The 18279-nt window shown below is 51.8% G+C and overlaps 2 protein-coding genes across 3 annotated transcripts in view; one reads left to right on the top strand and one right to left on the bottom strand.

Moving 5' to 3' along the window:
* Positions 1-342, bottom strand: part of DESI1 (desumoylating isopeptidase 1) — a 13085-nt gene extending 12743 nt beyond the window's left edge. The window contains exon 1 of the mRNA XM_004675627.2: positions 37-342. Within this exon, the coding sequence (XP_004675684.1) occupies positions 37-124 (88 nt within the window). The 5' untranslated portion in view covers positions 125-342. The remainder of the gene's footprint in view (positions 1-36) is intronic.
* Positions 343-570: 228 nt separating this feature from the next.
* Positions 571-18279, top strand: part of XRCC6 (X-ray repair complementing defective repair in Chinese hamster cells 6) — a 20041-nt gene continuing 2332 nt past the window's right edge. Inside the window, exons 1-11 of one of the 2 annotated variants that reach the window (XM_004675626.2) lie at positions 571-638; positions 1224-1320; positions 3336-3448; positions 7358-7496; positions 8032-8286; positions 8908-9091; positions 11318-11504; positions 12540-12708; positions 13289-13450; positions 16106-16235; positions 17287-17387. In XM_004675626.2, coding sequence (XP_004675683.1) covers positions 1239-1320; positions 3336-3448; positions 7358-7496; positions 8032-8286; positions 8908-9091; positions 11318-11504; positions 12540-12708; positions 13289-13450; positions 16106-16235; positions 17287-17387 — 1522 coding nt within the window. In that variant the 5' untranslated portion in view covers positions 571-638; positions 1224-1238. Of the gene's footprint in view, positions 639-789; positions 887-1223; positions 1321-3335; positions 3449-7357; positions 7497-8031; positions 8287-8907; positions 9092-11317; positions 11505-12539; positions 12709-13288; positions 13451-16105; positions 16236-17286; positions 17388-18279 lie in introns of those variants that run through there. The other variant, XM_012720671.1, reaches the window with a different exon arrangement.

The raw sequence follows: 18279 nt of genomic DNA, 5'->3' as shown, positions 1-18279 counted from the left end.
CGCGCCGCTCCGCCCGCCGCTGCCCCTCGCCCTCACCCAGCATGATGGGGCTGAGGCGCCGGGCCAGGCCCTTGGACAGGTCGTACACGTAGAGCTTCACCGGGTAGAGGTTCGGCGGCTCCATCAGGACCCGTGGCGGCGGCGCCCACCCAGTCCCTCGGCACCGGCAGAGGCGCGGACCTTCCCGTACACCACGGGGTGGGGAGCGGAGGGAGCGGGGGGGGGGACCGAGCCCGGGCCCGGCCTGAGGGGCGGGGGAGAGGCCGCCCAGCGCTGCTCGCGCCCCCGCGCCCGCCACCGGCAACGACTACTGTGAGGTGACAGAGCAGGGACGGGCCGGGTCCGCGCGGAAAAGGGGTGGGGACGCGCTCGCGCGCATGTGCGCACCGACCGGACGGGCGGCGGGGGCGGGGTTTCGCCGGAGGGGGCGGGGCTTCGCGGACCAGCGGCGCGAGCTGGGGAAGCGGGCGGACCGCGGGAGGAGGGGGGCCGTGGCACCTCGCGGGGGAGTGCGCGCGGGCGTGATGACGCAACGGCCGTTGATTGGGCGGAGACCCGGCGGCGCGCTAGCTCGGCGCTGCCTTCCGTCTCCGCGGAAGTGTTCGCGGCGCTCGGAGTAGGCTGGACCCGGCTGTGTGGTGCGTGCGTGGCTCGCGGCCCTGGGCTTTCTGTCCTGCCTAGTCCGCTCGGTCGTGCGTGCCTCCCTCGCCGGAGTGTGCGGACCTCAGGGGTCGAGTCGGCGTCTGGTCCCCGTCCCTTGCTCCTGGTGGAGGCGGCCCCCGGCTTTGACCCCCTCGCGCAGGAGACGGCGCTGGCCGTGGCTGGCAGAGGAGTTGGGGCGGGGGTTGGGCGGCATGAGGACACCTGGGTTCGCTAAGGCATCCGGGTACCTTGGAGCGGGAATCCCTCGTCGGGCAGGTGGGGCAGCGGGCGGGAGGGCCCCCCAGTTTGGGCGTCCCCGCACCTCCCTCCCTACATCACAGTGGCCACCCCGGGTCACTATCGACCTTGAAGCAGCCATGAGAATAGCGAGGTCGAGGCCGCTGCTGGAATGATCCCTAAGCCCACTTACCTCTGCACTACGGCTGTGGAGAACTGCAGGCAGTCCGACGCTTCACCCATGTTCCTCAGGAGTAACCTCAAGCGCATGGGACAGAGCTCGAGGGGCCTAGGAGTCAAAATCTTTTAGGTTTTAACTTGCTGATTTTAACACTTTAACCTAGTGAGCAGTAACCAGCATGTCCGGGTGGGAGTCTTATTACAAAAACGAGGACGATGACAAAGAAGAGGAGGAGGAGGAGGAGGGCCTGGAAGCAGGTGGTAAGCAACTTTGAGTGTCTTTCAGTGTGAACTTTCCCTGCGTTCTCTCGTTGAGCGCCAGTGAATCTCAAATACAGCCACTATTCCTTCACCATCGCCTCTAGGACTGGAAGTACATGTTCAGGCAACATAGTAACACATGGAACTACATACTGGTTACTTTAAATTTTGGGTAGAAAAATTTTTAAATGTTTTGATTAAAACTGAGAAGCAGGTGGCAGTCCTTCTGCACACCTGTGCAATGCAAGTGCTCCTTTTCACCTGCTCTGTGTCCCTCTGCAGGGCAGCAGTTTTCCTGCCCACCTGTGACCTCTACCTGCCTGGGCTTTTCTTTACTTACCTCCCTCAGCAGAGGCCGCTCTCCTCAAGGCCACCAGCCTGCAACCACGCAGGCCTTTCTCAGCAAACCTGTCCCTTTTGGGGCAGCTCTTCCTCCCTGCTTGTGCCTATGCAAGTGTCCTTTACTCTCATGTCTATTTTTCTAATAAACCTGCTCTCTAAACATCAAAAATAAAAAATAAAATTGAGAAACAGAGGCCTCCCTGGTGGCTCAGGGGTTAGACAGTGCTATCAAGCTGTCAGCCACCACTGCAGCACTAGTTTGATACTCAGCTGACCCATGTGGCACAGCAGACCTCCGGGTCTCCTCTGCTGCTCCCCTCAGCAGTGTATTTCAGTACACTGCCTGTTCTGCTCCCCACTCTGTCTTTGGCGAATTCTTACGCTGCCCCCCACCTTTGGTTTACACCCCAGTTCTTATATGCATAAGTAAATAAATTTTAGAAAATTGAGAAACATGTAAGAAATGTTAAAAAATAAAACTTATTGTAGTAAGCTTATGTAGTCTGCTTTAACCTGATCGCTTCCGGATTTTGGTATTTTGTTTATTCCCTTCATGTTTCCTAACTACATATATGTTTTTGTTCCCCCTTTGCTTTTGATTTTTTTTTATTACAAAGTTTATTTTTACATCATTTTGCTTTTGATTTTTTTATATACTTGTGATCATAGTGCATATACACTTGCCCATTTTCATAGAGAATGTTTACACGTCTGTAACTTGGTGTTCTGCCAGTCTTTCCTATCACATCAGCCGCCTCTCTTGTAGGCATGTATGGACTTTATAACTCATCTTAAATATGCTATAGTTTATTCACTCTACCTGCTGTTCTGCATTGCAGTTGTTTCAGTTTCTTATTTTTCCATCAAACAATCAGGAAAATTTTGCATAAGGTTTTCCACGTGTTAAGACATATTGCTGGGGTCAAGATTCTCTTTAAGGTTCTGAACACACATTGTTATATTGCTTTACAAAAGATGGGTAGTAATGTTTATTGTATGTGAGAAGCAGCAGTATCAAAATGGGAGACACACATCATATGCCTTTTTGTGAAAAACACATCACCTAGGATGTATTTTTTTTATTTAACCATTTTTTTTTACATTATTGGTTATTTTTGTGCAGTAATTGATTGCTCCACTGTGTAGTAATCATGCCAGAAAAAAAAAGCAAAACACTTGAATCTGATGAAGCCGTTCTAGATTCTGACTAGGAAAGACTATGTTCTTCTTCATCTGAAGACTGTAGCCAGCAAAATGCAGAAGCTGAATAACTATCATACAACTTCTGGTTTTTCATCAAATAAGTCACAAGAGATAAAGGGGATATCCCTCGATTTAGAGGCTTAAAAACACTTTTTAAGTCAAAGCTAGTGTTAGGATTGGTCACTTGTATGATAACCTATAAAGACAAATAAGTGATTTCCAAAAGGCAGGATGCTGGTTCCCCTTCAGGAGTGTGGGGGTGTCATTTCCAGGGACGTGAGGAGGAATTCAGTGGGGGGGGGGTTGAGGAGGGGAGCAGTAAGATTCAGTATCTTATGTGGGTGATGGTTTTAAGGATATTCACCTTATAACTCTTAGATTATACTTTTCTCTCTTTGTTTTATGTGAATGATTAACATGAGAAATATGACCACAGGGCAGATACGACTTTTCTTTTTTCTTCCCTGTAGGAGAACATAAATATTCAGGAAGAGACAGCTTGATTTTTTTGGTTGATGCTTCTAGGGCCATGTTTGACTCTCAGGGTGAAAATGAGCTGACTCCTTTTGACATGAGCATCCAGGTAAGACTGCCTTTTTATTTAATTAAGGAGAACAAGTGGGGTCTCCCTGGTGGTGCCAGGGTTAAAGTCTCAGTGCTATCAAGCTATTGCCAGCTACTGTTGTATGAGTTCGATTCCCGCCAGGGAGCGACCCACAGGGCACAGGAGCAGACCTCCTGTCCTCCCGCTGCTCCCCTCCAAAGTGGATTTCAGTAGATCTGCCTGCTCTGCTCTCCACTCTGTTTCAAGTAAGTCCTCTTACTCCTGTATTTCATGACCTACACCCTAGTTCTTGTATGTATAAATAAATAAATCTTTAAAATTGAACAGATATACCTCCCTCAAAAGTATTAACAACACTTTTTTTTTTTTAAAGATTTATATGTGCATACAGAACTGGGGTATAGGTCAGAGGGGAGGTGAGAGGCTTCACCAGAGACAGAGCGGGGAGCAAAACAGGATGATTGACGAGGCCACTGCTGAGGGGAGCAGTGGGTGTGTCAGGAGAGGTCTGCCGCGCCATGTGGTCAACTCCCTGACCAGGAATCAAACTCGTGTTGAAGTGGCTTTAACTTCATAGTGCTGTGCTTTAACCCTCTGCCACCAGGGAGGGCCCTAACACCACTTTCATAAATATGGATTCTGATAAATATGTTTATGAATGATAAGCAGTACCTGTCCTTGCAGCTGAAAAAGAGCAGCAGTATTAGAGCATAAGCCCATTTTGTTTTTGGTGTGGACTGGGACCCTTGGTAAATACACTGCTCCCACCTTCTGTGTTAACTAACCTTGTATTAGAAGTAGATTCTTCCTTCTGTAGAGATGGGGGTGTTAGGGGGGGAAGGAAATACCCGCAGTTATGGTACAGAAGTAAGCCCTTTTGCAGGTGATACTTTGAAGTTGGTTGAAAAGAGAATCACAACAAAGACTAACTAATTTTAAGATGCCAGAGGGGGCCTCCCTGGTGGCACAGTGGGTTACAGCACAGCACTGCAAGCTGGCCACAGCCACTGTGTGTGCATGCAACTTTAGCCCCGGCCTGGAGGTGACCCACAGGGTGCAGCAGACCTCTCCTGTCTCACTTGCCGCTCCCCTCAGCAGGGTACTTCATCAGTCTGCCTGTTCTGCTCCCCACTCTGTCTCTGGTGAATCCTCTCACTGCCCTTGCACCTCTAGCCTGTACCCCAGTTCTGTATGCATAAATAAATAAATCTTAAAAAATAAAATAAAATGAGCAGAGGACTTGAATAGACACGTCTTTAAAGATATACATATGGCCAGTAAGTATATGCTGAGATGCTCAATGCCTTTAGTCATTAGAGAAATGCAAGTCAAAACCATCACGATACACTACCTCACACCCACTAGGATGGCTATAATTTATAAAACCAACAGAAAAAAAAATGAGGATATTAAAATGTGTTGGTAAGGATGTGGAGCCCTGAGAGCTCTTGTTTATTGCTAGTATGAATGTAAAGCAAATCGGCTTCTGTGGAAAACACACTGGCAGTTTCTCCTAGGTAAACAGAACCAGCAAATGACCCGGCATTTCCGCTCCTAGGCATATACATACCCATTAGGATCAAAAACGGCTACTTAAGTCCCAAGTCTGCTACTTACAGATTGTGAGATGTTAAAGAGTTGCTGTACCTATTGGGATTTTTCTTCATCTATAAAATAAAGAACATTTTCTTTAATAGTATCTATCTCACTTAGTTGGGGAGGTTGGATCTTTCTGTTTTTTAAATTGAGGTGTAATTTTCAGTGCTGTACAACCACTGTATCTCATTCTAAAACATTTTGAGCGGACAGAGTGATTTTTACACACAATGGACTATTACTCAGTCATGAAAAAGATTCATTGTACTGATTCATACCACAAGGTGATTCAGCTTTAAAAACATGTTAAGCGTAAAAGGGAAAAAATAAAGTAAAAGGAGCTAGACAAAATTTACATGTTATATGATTACATTATATAAAATATAGAATAAATGATACGTAGAGAATGCAGGTTGGCGATTACCAGCAGTAGTGGATGTAGTTTGCTTTTGGCGTGGTGAGGCTGTGCCTGACCTAGATAAGGTGAAGGTTGCATAGCATTATGAATGTGATTAACACTACTCAGTTGTTCACTTTAAAATGATTAATTTTGTTATGTAATTTTACCTTAATATTATTTCTTTATAGAAGAAAAGTTTTTACTTTTTTTCCAGAAAAGAATTTCTAAAGATTTATCACGTTTCTTGGCTAATATTTTTGGAATTTGGAACCAAAAGAAGCTTCTTCTAGTTTGTAAACAAACTTGCAGTTGGCAAAATCACACTGTTTTTCAGCTGAAAAAAAGAATTAATTAAATGTTAACAGTGAAGCAGTGGTGTTCAGACTTTTGGTAATCAAAGTCCCCTCTAAGGTGCAGAAATAGAGATTGCAGGTCCCCGCCCAGAATCAGCATTTCTGATCTGTAGGTCTGGAGCTGGGACCAAAAGTTGCATTTCCAGCAAGGCCTCAGGGGCTGCTGAGGCTGCTGGTTGCCTCTTGGAGGCAGTTGCTTTACTCTGTCTTGAGTCATGGCTGCTTTGAGGGCGTGATCAAGGTGTGTATCTTCCAGAAAGGTACACCCATGGTTCCGTGTGTCATTTTACAGGGTCTGTGGGACCCTTGAGGCCCTAAGACTTCAGCAGGAGGTAGTGAGTAAAGGAGACAGCCCAGATGCGCATATCCTATTTGGTAAGAAGCGATGAACATTTAGAACATTTTCTAAAGTTCTATTTTCACTTGTTTTTGTGATTTAATTCTTGGAATCTAACAGAAGCCCACACCATATGTTAACAGCTTAGAGTAGATTAAAGTATTTATAGATGTCATTACTGCCACACAGATGATTGTCAGTGACTAGCCAGTGGTATTTCTGCTTTCCGCGAGAGAGGCGCTGTGGGGGAAAGCCGATTAGGCGGGATATGGAGGCGCTCACCTGGTTGGTTTATTGTTCGGCTTTGTGCATTCAGAAGCTTAATTTTGCCAGTGCTGCCAGGTTAAACAGGGCTCCCAGGACTGACCAAGCTTTAGGAACATCAGATGCTGACTTTAGTTCAAATGGATCAATAGATCTTTCCTGGGATACTGATCTCTCTTTAATTGTATAATTTTGAGCATTTTATTTCAAAAGATGCCGTTAATTACAGACTTATTTTCAGGTCACATATACTTATCATTAGCATAAACCTTTGTACATGTAATTGTTATTTTTGTGTGTGTGCCTCGATGAGCTGGGGCTAGAGGTGCGGGGGGTGAGAGGACTCGCCAGACACAGAGTGGGGGCCAAACCAGGCAGCTTTACTGAAATACACAGCTGAGGGGAGCAGCCGGGAGGCAGGAGGGGTCTCCCTCGCCACGGTCAGCTGCCTGGCCGGGGGTTGAATTCAGTCCATAGCCGTGGTAGCGCCGAGACTTGACCCCGAGCCTCCAGGTGGGCCGTGGTACGTGTAGTTATTTTATATATGTAAATTCTGTTTCTTGCACCATCCTTCCTGAGGGAAGATCAAGTAACGTGTCCAAACTCAGACATTTAGGTGATATTAGTGGGACTCAAAGCCAGGTTTTCTGAATTGACTACTGGGCTGTTGGTGTTTTTTACTTTTATAAAGCAGTATTTCCTCTCTCAAAGTATGTTAACTGCAATACACTGTGATTTCTTTTGGTAGGGGCTGCTTATATTTCTGTTAGATACCACACTCTACTTTTTGTTATAGCTACATATATATGCCCAGCACACTGAGTTTGATGTAGGGCTGAAGATAGGGCTCGTGTCTTCTAGAACCATGTACAAGTTCAGCAATAGGTGCCAAGCACCTTCTGTGTGCCAGGCACTTATGGAACTTAAGCTTAGTAGTAAGCTTAAGTTTACTATGAACTAAATTTTTATTTTTCCAGTGTATCCAGAATGTGTACACCAATAAGATCATAAGCAGTGACCGAGATCTCTTGGCAGTGGTGTTCTATGGTACCGAGAAGGATAAAAATTCCGTGAATTTCAAGAATATTTATGTCTTGCAGGAGTTAGACACTCCAGGTGAGTAGTAATCTAAGGTGGGCTTTTTCCTTAGATTCGAAGGCCAACGCCTGAACAAGAGGGATGCAGGGAAGGCAGTGGGTGCCGTCTGGCGTAGGCGCAGGCACACCCGGAGACGCGGCAGACTCGTTCCAGGCCAGCCAACAAGGGGAGCACGCGATACAGCGAGCCACAACCATTTTTGGGATCCTGGTACATGTAAAAGTGGTGACCGCGCTGCATTGAAATACTGTATTTAAGTGTGCAGTAGCATCGTGCCTTAAGCAGTGTAGCTACCTAATTCCATGGCGTGGACGTGAAGTCAGCGCGCTGTGGCAGGAGCAGTGGCAGGAGCGGCCCCGGGACATGCTGGGCACGGGCCCCCCACGGTGGGACCTTGCGAAAGCCGAGGTGCAGGGAGCCAAGCTGGGCGGGGACTCTTGTAGAAGGATTCACGGCTCCGCGGGGAGAGAGGGACACAGGCCCTCGGTCAGCCTTGTTCGGTGGCCAGCGGCACTGTCTCATTTCTCTGCCACTTGATCCCCTTCTCTGATAGGTGCCAAGCGAGTGCTAGAGCTCGACCAGTTTAAGGGGCAGCGGGGGGAAAAGCACTTCCAAAAGCTTCTTGGCCATGGATCCGACTACTCACTGAGCGAGGTGCTGTGGGTCTGTGCCAACCTCTTTAGCAACGTCCAGTTCAAGATGAGCCACAAGCGGATCATGCTGTTCACCAATGAGGACAACCCCCATGCCAACGACAGCGCCAGCGCCAGCCGGGCCAGGACCAAGGCCGGGGATCTCCGTGACACAGGTGGCGACCCCCTGTTCTTTTCACTGGGCGCTTCACCTTATTGCCTCTGTACAGCTGCTGTCAGGCGTGCAGAGTAAAGCGAAAGAATCGAGGGAATTGGGGTGGGGGTGGGGGGATCTGCGTGACATCCTCACTGACCGTGGCCATGCGTCAGCCATCTGCAGACTTGACCAGAGGCAAGGATCGTGGTTATTTGATTGAGTTCTTGGAAGTCACTGTAGCAGTTGATTTCCGTAACCACTTTGTTCAAGTTCCGGAAATGTTAATATCACTCTGGTTCTTTTTTCTTCAAGACTATTTTATTTATCCATGCACACGAGCTAGGGTGTAGACCCGAGGTCCGGGGTGTGGAGGGGGGTGAGAGGGTGCACCAGAGACTGCTTGGGGAGCACAGCAGGCAGATTGACGAAGTGCACTGCTGAGGAGAGCAGCAAGGAGACAGAGGTCTGCTGTGCCCTGTGGGTCACTCCCCAGCCTCTGGCTGGCAGCAGCTTGGTAGTGCCCCGTACCACCAGGGAGGCCGCTGGTCCTTTGGGAGCTTTTAGAAGCGTATTTGGGCTTAATTGAAAAAAATTCTGTTTTGGGTTGAAACTTGCTTCCCTGCCTTTTGTCTTTGTACAGGTATCTGCCTCGACTTGATGCACCTGAAGAAAGATGGGGGCTTTGATATTTCCTTGTTCTACAGAGATATCATCAGTGTGGCAGAGGATGAGGACCTCGGCGTGCACTGTGAGGCATCGGCCCGGCTGGAGGACCTGCTGCGGAAGGTTCGCGCCAAGGAGACCAGGAAGCGCGTGCTCTGCAGGTGTGGCTCGGCCCGGGTCGGCGCCCACGAGTCCCGTGACAAGTGCATTCCCTGGCTGCCTAACTGGTTGGCGCTGCCGCCTCGCCAGGCTCCTCTGCAAGCCTTGCTGTATTGCAGGATCGCACAGCTCCCTGCTTCTCTTCCTCTGCAGAGCTGATGCGCTGTTTCCCCAAACCAAGCCAGCTCTCCACCTCTCTGGGTAGATGGCTGTGGGCTCGCAGAGCTCAGCTGCACTCGCTGGTTTGTTTCTTTGCTGTCAGTTGGGGTACCAGCCACGCCTTGTTAGGAAATTTTATTATGAGGATTAAATGAAAAGCACTTCTTTTTTTTTTAAAGATTATTTATGCATACAGAACTGGGGTTCAGGCCAGAGGTGTGGTGGGTGAGAGGATTCACCAGAGGCAGAGTGGGAAGCAGAACAGGCCAACTGACGAAGTACACTGCTGAGGGGAGCAATGGGCAGGTCAGGAGAGGACTGCCGCGCCATGTGGGTCACTCCCTGGCCCACATGGATTGAACTTGTGCTGCAGTGGCTTTGCAGAGCTTCATAATGCGGTGCTCTAACCCGTTGTACCACCAGGGAGGGCCCAAAAGGCACTTCTAAGACGAATATAGAGCAGCAGCACACTAACAATCGAGAGCAATAGGAGCCAGACTGTCAGATCTCTAGAGGGAGAGGTAACGGGAGAGCCCCGGGGCGCCTCAGTGCTGCTTCCTGAGAAGCGCAGGCTCTCCTCATGTGTTTCCCAATAGAAGGGATTGTGACCCTTGGGCATTACGAACAGTTTCTGAGTTTGCTGATCTTTCTGCTAGAAAATCCATGAAATGAAGAGGCCCACGTCAGCTCAGGCTATGGTTGTAGCTTTGTCACTGGCTTCTTTTGCCTTAGCGACCGTTTCTCCTCAAGCAGGCGCCCTGCCGCCTGCCCCCTTGTGGGGATGACGGGGTGCCGGGCAGCGCTCTGTGTGGGCAGCAGCGGGCACATAGGAGAGCGAGTCAGTTAACTGCTGGTTTCAGTCCAGGCCCCTTGCTGGGTGACCTGGGCCGAGTCCTGTAACTGCTCCGATGCCAGTGACCTGGGAGCAGGAAGGTGCCTCCGCGCAGCACTAGTGATGGCTCAGTGGGGAGGTGCAGGCTCAGTGCCCGGCACGGCGTGGTACTTACGTACTCCGCCTGTTCTGCCGTTTGGGGGAGAGTCATTCCCAGAGCCTGATCAAGGAATCTGACATCAGTAATAGTGAAACGAGCTATTTGATACTCAAGGCCTAAAAGATGATCTGCCTTGTTCTTGCTGTGACCAAGTAACATGGTTTTAACGCGCCTTGGTGTGCGCCAGGAATTGTCTGGCATTTTTGTGCGTGTTCATTCACTTAGCCGTCATCACAACCCTTTGAGATTGCTTTGAGATTGCCATAAATACTGTGGAGCAAAATGTGTCATAATGGAAAAGTGCGTGACTGCATCAGACCTTCCTGGGCTATCGGTTGTCTGCGTGGGCTCGTTAGATAGCGTCTCTAAGTCTCTGTTTCATCTGTACGGGGACGGCGATCAGCCTCTGTGGCAAGTGTCTGAGGTGACCAGGGCTGAGGAGGGCTTTGATTGAGGTGGTTTCCACACACCCACACAAAATCCTGAGTAGGGCAGGCACATGGGAAGCGCTGAGACCAGGATCTGGGGAGTCAGAAAGTGTCATCTCAGGCATGTCCTCCGGTCATTGCTTAAGATCTTGCCCCACAGAACATAGGCCTGAGCCTGGGTCAGTTGGTCCCATTGGCCAGGGCAAGGCATGGCACCTTAACGCTCCCCCAAGCCCTCGGCAGGGGCAGGTGCTTCCCAGAGAAAAGTTTCATGTGAAAAGCAAGGGGAGGGGACTCGACAAGCAGAAACAGGTGCTGCGCACGGGCCCCGTGGTTAGGACTGAACGGGGGAAGCGGTGGGGAGGTGGGCGTGGGGCCGGCCTGGTGGTGAAACAGCCCCGCCTCCTCGTCTCGGTGTGGACGTGACATTGTATGTATCCAGCCACCTGTGCAGAAGCTCATTTTGGGAGCCAGCCTCGGTGGTGATGTTATCACAGCTCCACATTGGCTGAAGAGCATGTTAATCACATCCTGACGGCTGGCTTCCGATAGTGGAGAGAATAAAGAAATGCAGGCTGGGGCCACGAGAGCATTTCGGTAGGAAAGTAGGATCTTTCAGTCTGTGCTTTCTGCTTTTTCTCTCTCTCAGGTTGAAGCTGAAGCTCAGCAAAGACATAGCGTTCTCTGTGGGCATCTACAACATGGTCCAGAAAGCTTTCAAACCCCCCCCAGTGCGGCTGTATCGGGAGACCAATGAGCCAGTGAGAACCAAGACCCGGACGTTTAATGTCAACACTGGCAGCTTGCTCCTGCCCAGCGACACCAAGCGCTCGCAGGTGTGTTAGCCTTCTTTGGACTGTGCCCGGCTGAGCTGACTGGGCGGGAGAGGTGGGCCAGCGGTTCTAGGAGCCTGTGCGGCTTTCTGAACAGCCGCTAGGACTGCAGCGCTGCTCCGGCGGCTCGAGCAGTGAGGCCTGAGGCTGGACTGTCAGCAGACGCGATGCTGGAAGCCAGCCCTGGTCACGCAGCAGGTGCTGCCGGGCATCTTCACAGACATCCCTCCTTGCTCAGAAGATACTTTGCCATTAGCCCGGGAGCCGTGTGCAGGGAAGGGGGGTGGGGTGAAGTGCACCCTTTTTTTAAGGGAAAGAGCTTTTTGGCACACCAACGATTGTTTCCTGTGCTTGCAATGATACAGACCGCCCTTCCTTGCTGACAGCACAAAGTCCTCGAGTGTAGCCCTCACCCTCGAGCCGAGCCTCGGGCTCAGTCTGTAGAGAGTTTGACAGCTAAAAATAAAATGCCATGAGTCAGCCTTTCATATTATGTAAAGTGTGGGAGAGATTTTGCATAAGCTCAGGACCTAGAATGATCAACTTAGTGACTAAAATTAAGATACTAAATTAGTATTTCAGCTCCACCTGATGAGATGGTTTTGGGGTGTCAGTTTCACGCCAGGGTTTTGCCCTACTTTCCCACAGAGACAGCGACCAGAAATTTCCTTTTCCATTTTGGAAGCAGCTACTTTTCCATCTTGAAGATTTTTCTTGACCCATTGTCCCTAAAGGGTGCTGGTTTTGCTCATAAAACCCAAATCTGCCTTCCCGAGTCATGTTACTAAGTTGCATACCTAAGATCAAACCGCAAACATTCATGTTAGGAAGTAGTGGGTGTGTGGGTGTGTCTGCCTCCCACTCTGCCCGGCTGGGCCCCTGGCAGAGGTCTCCCTAAAGGTGTGGTGGGAGCCCCTGAGTCAGGGCACCGCTGAGCGCTTTCGCGGCGAGAGCGGGAGGGACGGGGCACTGGAAGGGCAGGCCCCATGTGTGTCTCTGGAACCTCTGTGCCGCTCTCCTAATCCTCCTGTCCTTCAGATCTACGGGAATCGGCAGATTGTACTGGAGAAAGAAGAAACGGAAGAGCTGAAGCGGTTTTTCGAACCAGGCTTGGTTCTCATCGGTTTCAAGCCCTTGGTCATGCTGAAGCTGCACCAGTACCTGAGGCCCTGCCTGTTCGTGTACCCCGAGGAGTCCCAGGTAAATGGTAAGTGGCGGGGCCCTGGGGAGTGAGCAGGCGACCCGCGCAGTCTCCTCATGCTGGAAGTGCAGACGTGGGCCAGCCTGTTTTGAAGCGTGGGGCCGAACAAGGTGACGGCCTGCTTCAGGGGCACTAATGTGTTCGTGTGCTCTGCCCACATCCACGGCCGTGCCGGGTTAGCACTTTAGAAACCGGTGGAGGTAAAACAAAAGGCCCAGCTTCTTCCCTTGTGCTGACAGCCGTGTCTGCTGCCCCCCGCAACTCCCCCCCCACCCCCCCCGCCGCAACCCCCTGCCCCATTTGACCCGACTGGTTTTCAGAAGCAACTGGGGCTTATTTATGTCTTTGGCCCTATGTCAGTAATTAGCCTTCCACACGCCTGAATGGAGTGTGGAGGTGCCCAGACTCCTGTCTCTAGAAGGTGCCTCTGCTGTCCCTCGCTTCCAGGCCTGGGTCCATCGCCCTTTATCGAAGCATCATTAGCCCTCCAGAGGCATAAGAGAATGTGGATGCGCAGTTGTGGGTGGCGTGGCGGGAAGAGAGGAGGGGGAGCATGGGGGTAGACTCGGCGATGTTTGTGTTCCAGGGAGCTCGACCCTGTTCAGTGCTCTGCTCACCAAGTGTCTGGAGAAGAAAGTCGTGGCGCTGTGCAGATACACCGCCCGCCAGAATGTCCCCCCTTACTTTGTGGCCTTAATGCCACAGGAAGAGGAGCTGGATGACCAGAAAGTTCAGGTGACTCCCCCAGGTAAGTGGACTCCATCTCCCATGCCTCCGAAACCTGGTTCAGGCTTTGGAATCACTTGGGGTCCCAGCTCAGACCTGGGTGCCAGAGGCCGTGGAACAGGTCCTGGGAAATGTGCTTTTAGGGCTCCCAGGTGAATTTGGTGCACCGGTGGGGAAGGCCGCAGAGGTAGTTGGGCAGCACGCATGCGTGCATGGGGAGACCTGACTGAGCGCACAGGGTGTGTTTGCGAGTCACTGACAGAGCTCTCACTGCCAGCCCCGCCCTATCGGAAGCCTTTTTGGGCACCCCGGCAGCCGTCAGTGTTTGCTGTGCCAAAGTGGGGAGGCTCTGTGCAGGCCAGGGCTCCAGAGTCAGACGCCATGGGCCTGCATTCGGAAGCTGCTTTTCTGTCGGAGACCAGCTCCAACTTTTGAGGTGTCTGGAGGCAACACAGGCAGGACCCTAAGATCAGAAGGCGTCGGCGTGTGGAGATTCCAAGAGGGGGAGAGGAGCGGGTGCGAGGAAGACACGGGAGTCGGAGTTGGGTGCAAATCTTCCTGCTCTGCCTTCAGCAGAGGTTTATTTTATACATTTCAAGCGGGCAGTGGGGTGGCATTAGCATATGAAGGGGCTGAGATCACAATCACTTTTTTTCTAAGAATAGTCTGGGGTCGGTTTGACCTTTACTTGAGATTATAACATTCTAAAATCAATCAAGGTTAAAAACAGGTACATAGGTGCATGATATTACTATAGTGGAGATTGATAAAAATAAGGCCCTTAAACCTTATTTATTACTTGATGGTTTTTTCTACCTGAGACATCCTGGGAGGCAGGAAGAGGAAATTTCTTAGCAAATCAAGTTTTGGAAAAAGTTCTTTAAAGAAACTTGCTAAAAGGTTTTAAGTGAGTTTCCTTGAGGTCTAGACAGTAGAAAGCTTAATTCGCTCTGAATAGGAGACATAGGTGAATTTCCTTATCTAAAGACTAGATAGTAGAATCCTGAAAGACTAGCCAGAAGGCTTTGTGGATTGCTTTGAGGTGGAGAAGGTAAAAAACCTGGCTAGTGGCCCTCCCTGGTGGCGCAGCGGGTTAAAGCACTACACTGAGAAGCTAAAGCCGCTTCCGCATGAGTTCGATTCCCACCTGCCCCGGAGGTGACCACATGGCGTGGCAGACCTCTCCTGACCCGCCCACTGCTCCCCTCAGCAGTGGACTTCCTCAATCTGCCTGTTCTGCTCCCCACTCTGTCTCTGGTGAAGCCTCTCGCCACCCCTGAGCCTCTGGCCTGTACCCCCGCTCTGTATGTAAAAAAAAAAAACTTTTAAAAAAAAAAAAAAAACCTGGCTAGTTTTAAAACAGGCAGCCTGGATGAATTTCCATAACTAAAGGCTAGACAGTAGGAAGTTTGAGTAATTCTTTAGAAGCTGAACAGAAGGCTAGGTGAGATAGTAGAATGATAAGGTTTGGGTTTTCCTCCAACAGCCCTTTTTTGCAGAAACAGCCCTTTTGCTTTTATTGATCAGCCAGTTGTCAAGTCACTTGACTTCAGAGGAATTTCTCACCCTGGTGCAGGGCTTGCTTGTCAGGGCCAGGCAGGCCTTGTGCGGCTGAGGCCATCCAATTGTAAGCTGAAAGTTGCTCAGAATATTTTGATATTACGATTATACAAAAAAGGGAGGTCATAACATAAGTTAGCGTGGAAAGTCTGATTTTTCAGAGCAATTCCCCTCCCTCTGGACCGTGTCTGACGACGGAGGTTGCATAGTCTCAGGCGTCTCTGCCACTTGTTTCTTGAGCAGCTTAGGCAAATGACTTACCCTTCTGTTTGTGTTCCTTATCTGCAAAGAGAATTCTGGAATGCCTTTCTCATAAATGAGATAGATGAATGTGAGCACACGCAGCACAGAGTAGCCAGCAGGCGGCAGTCTTCCTCCTCATTGAGCCTCGCTGGTGAATGTGAACTCGAGAAAGGAACTCTTCAGCGAGCCGCACTTCCAGCCCTGGTCATCAGAGTTTGGGAGTAGCCGGCTCTCTCAACTCCAGCGTCCCCCTTTCATGCTCTGTGCTGCTGGGGCTGACCCCAGGCCACGGCTCCTTTTCAGCGGGCCTTTGGCGAGGCGGTCAGTAGCGGCGCTGCGGATGTTAGGGCGGGGAGAGCGAATGGGGGTGCTCAGTATGGTCAGTGTGCCGGCCAGGGCCCTTCACCTGGTGGCTGCAGCTGGTTCCAGTCCAGATTTTTCATTTCTCTAGAACCAGCCAGTGGCTGGAACAAGAGCCACTTGACAGCCCTTCTCTCTTCCTGCAGCACGTGGTAGAGGGAGCGCGCAGACCGACGCTCAGAGGAGGGCTACATGGAGCTGGGATTAGCCTGCCGGAAGGGGCACGGTCCCGCTGGCTCTGCAAGATTGTCTGAGTGCCGCCAGCTGCTGCTGCGGCCAGGGAGCAGCCCTGGGCGGGCAGTGCCAGCAGGGCACCAGCCTTCCCTGCTCCCTCTGGACGCTCCATGCAGAACCCGGCAGGCATTAGCGGATAGAGGAGAAATGGGACTTGTGCGGTCCCAGCCCCCGCCTCAGGCCATAAAAGGGTGGATGTGGAGCCAACCAACGTTTGACAACTTGGTGACTGAAACCGCTTGTTATGTCAAGTCTCAGAAAACTCACCTCCCGTCTCCAGGCTTCCAGCTTATCTTCCTACCCTACGCCGACGACAAACGGAAGGTACCCTTTACTGAAAAAGTCCTGGCAAGCCCGGAGCAGGTGGACAAGATGAAGGCCATTGTTCAGAAGCTCCGCTTCAAGTACAGGTGAGTGGCGGGTCCAGCTCAGGCCTTTCTTCTGGAGCTGCCTCCTGAGTTGAAAGTCTTACTAGAAATCTGAGTCAGGCATAGAGCAAGAGAACGTGATTTTCATCTTTCCACTTAGCTGGTAGGAGCTGGCCTTGTCTGATCCATAGTCTTCCCTATCGAAGACTCTGGAACAGTGCTGAGGCTCTCAGCTGCTCACCTCGTGCTTAGAGAGCCACATCTGCTCACCCAGCAGGATCTGGAAGCAGCAGTGAGGACAAGGCTGCTCGCTGCGGGTTGCTCTATCACACAGCGAGAGGAAGTTAGCATGGGGGTCATCTGATTGTCGCCTGCCGCTTCCGTGTGCCCGTAGGCCCTCTTGGAGCCTGCACGGGTGGCCGCAGACATCAGTTCTTCTGCTTTCCCTATTTTGTCTCTGGGTTGCTTCCCTGCCTTTGCCCCCCCGAGCAAGGTAATACCAGCCTGCTCCAAAGGCCACCTGCTGCTGGTGCCCTTTACTGGGCCAGTGAAGCATTATCAGGAGTCTGCCACGTGTCAGGCGCTGCTGGGGACAGCTCCAGCCGTGTCTGGAAAGCTGGCTTTATGCTCATTTTACAGATGAGGAAAGAGGCTTGAAAGGGTGAGGCAGCCTTGCCAGACGCCCCTGCGGGAAAGTGGGTCTTTCTGGCCCTGCAGTCGCTCTGCTTGCTGCTGGGGAGGGAGGGCGCGAGCCCGGTTCCTCATCTCCCTCCGCTGCCACCGCCTTGTCTTTTCTCAGGACTCCGTGGCCTGTCACCTCCTCTTCTCTGCCCACGGCTTCCCGGGCAGGCCCCACGCACAGGCGTCACATGCTTTTAAATGAGCTTTTGGTTCTCTGGCATCGGAGGATAGGTGGAAAACGGGACCGTCGATGGCAGCACGGGACCAGCTTCCCAGTTCTTTTACTGCAGTGTTTATTCCCAGCGACCTGTGCTCACTTCCTCAGTTTACTTAATTTTTATTATTTTGCATGAAAAAAAATGTTGATGTTTTTATTTCTTAGCGTTCGTTGTGGTTGTTACTGTCTTAACAGAAGCGACAGCTTTGAGAACCCGGTGCTGCAGCAGCACTTCAGGAACCTGGAGGCCCTGGCCTTGGACCTGCTGGAGCCCGAGCAGGCAGCGGACCTGACCTGTGAGCAGGCGCGGCTCGGCCGCGGCGGTCTTTCACGGGCGGCTTTCTGGTCATCCCCGTCTGGCCCAGGCCTGTGGGTGCACGTCCTCGCCCCTTGAGAGGCTCAGTCTCGCTGCCCACACTCAGCTCTCCTGGCCCAGTTTCGTTCCCTACAGGGGAGCGGCTCCGTGGTGGAGGAGGAGGAGCCAGTCGTCCGAGACCTGCCTCCGAACTGGGCCACCGGGCTCCATGTCGGTCAAGGCCGACGAACAGTCCCGGCGTTTACTGAGCGTTGGCTGTGCGCGCCCCTGCGGTCCCTTGTCCCCCGCTTCGTCCCCACTGGTGGGCGCTGCTGTTACCGGGTCTAGACTTAGCCTGCGGCCCGAGCGCTTGCCCTGAGCCTGAGCCGCAGGCCTCGCCAGCAGGCTGGCTGCCCAGGGCCCGCGATGACGCCGCCCCCGCCTCAGGGCCCTGCGCAGGTCCCTCCTGAAGCTGGTCCAGTGCTGAGCTTGGAGGAAGTAGCCAGCGCTGCACAGGTCGAAGAGCGGAGCCATCAGTTGTTAGTCCCACGTCGGCGGCGGCGCAGCCCCCCAGCCCCCCTGGCCCCAGCCCCCGGCGTAGCCTGCCGCTTGTTACCTAGGAGTCATCTTTTCTTGTCCTACCTCTGTTTTCCAAACAATTTTGGCTGTTCTAGTGCTTCCTAGAACCTAGCGGCCCCTGGCCTCCCCCTCTTGGCTGCCTTACCCGACTCGCAGCTTCTGCACCCCAAGTCCGTGACCCTCACAGCTGTTCCTCTAGCGCTGTCCTTCCAGGCTCTGGCTGGAGCGTCCTGTGGCCTGTGGGTGACCACTGTGCAGACATGGCACGCCGGACTTGGCCCTCACCCCTCGCCCTGGCCCCTCACTCCCTCACG

This window comes from Condylura cristata, unplaced genomic scaffold (genome assembly GCF_000260355.1).
Source record: "Condylura cristata isolate star-nosed mole 26May11 unplaced genomic scaffold, ConCri1.0 scaffold00004, whole genome shotgun sequence".
NCBI classification, from domain to species: Eukaryota; Metazoa; Chordata; class Mammalia; order Eulipotyphla; family Talpidae; genus Condylura; species Condylura cristata.
This window is presented reverse-complemented; position numbering and strand designations above follow the sequence as displayed.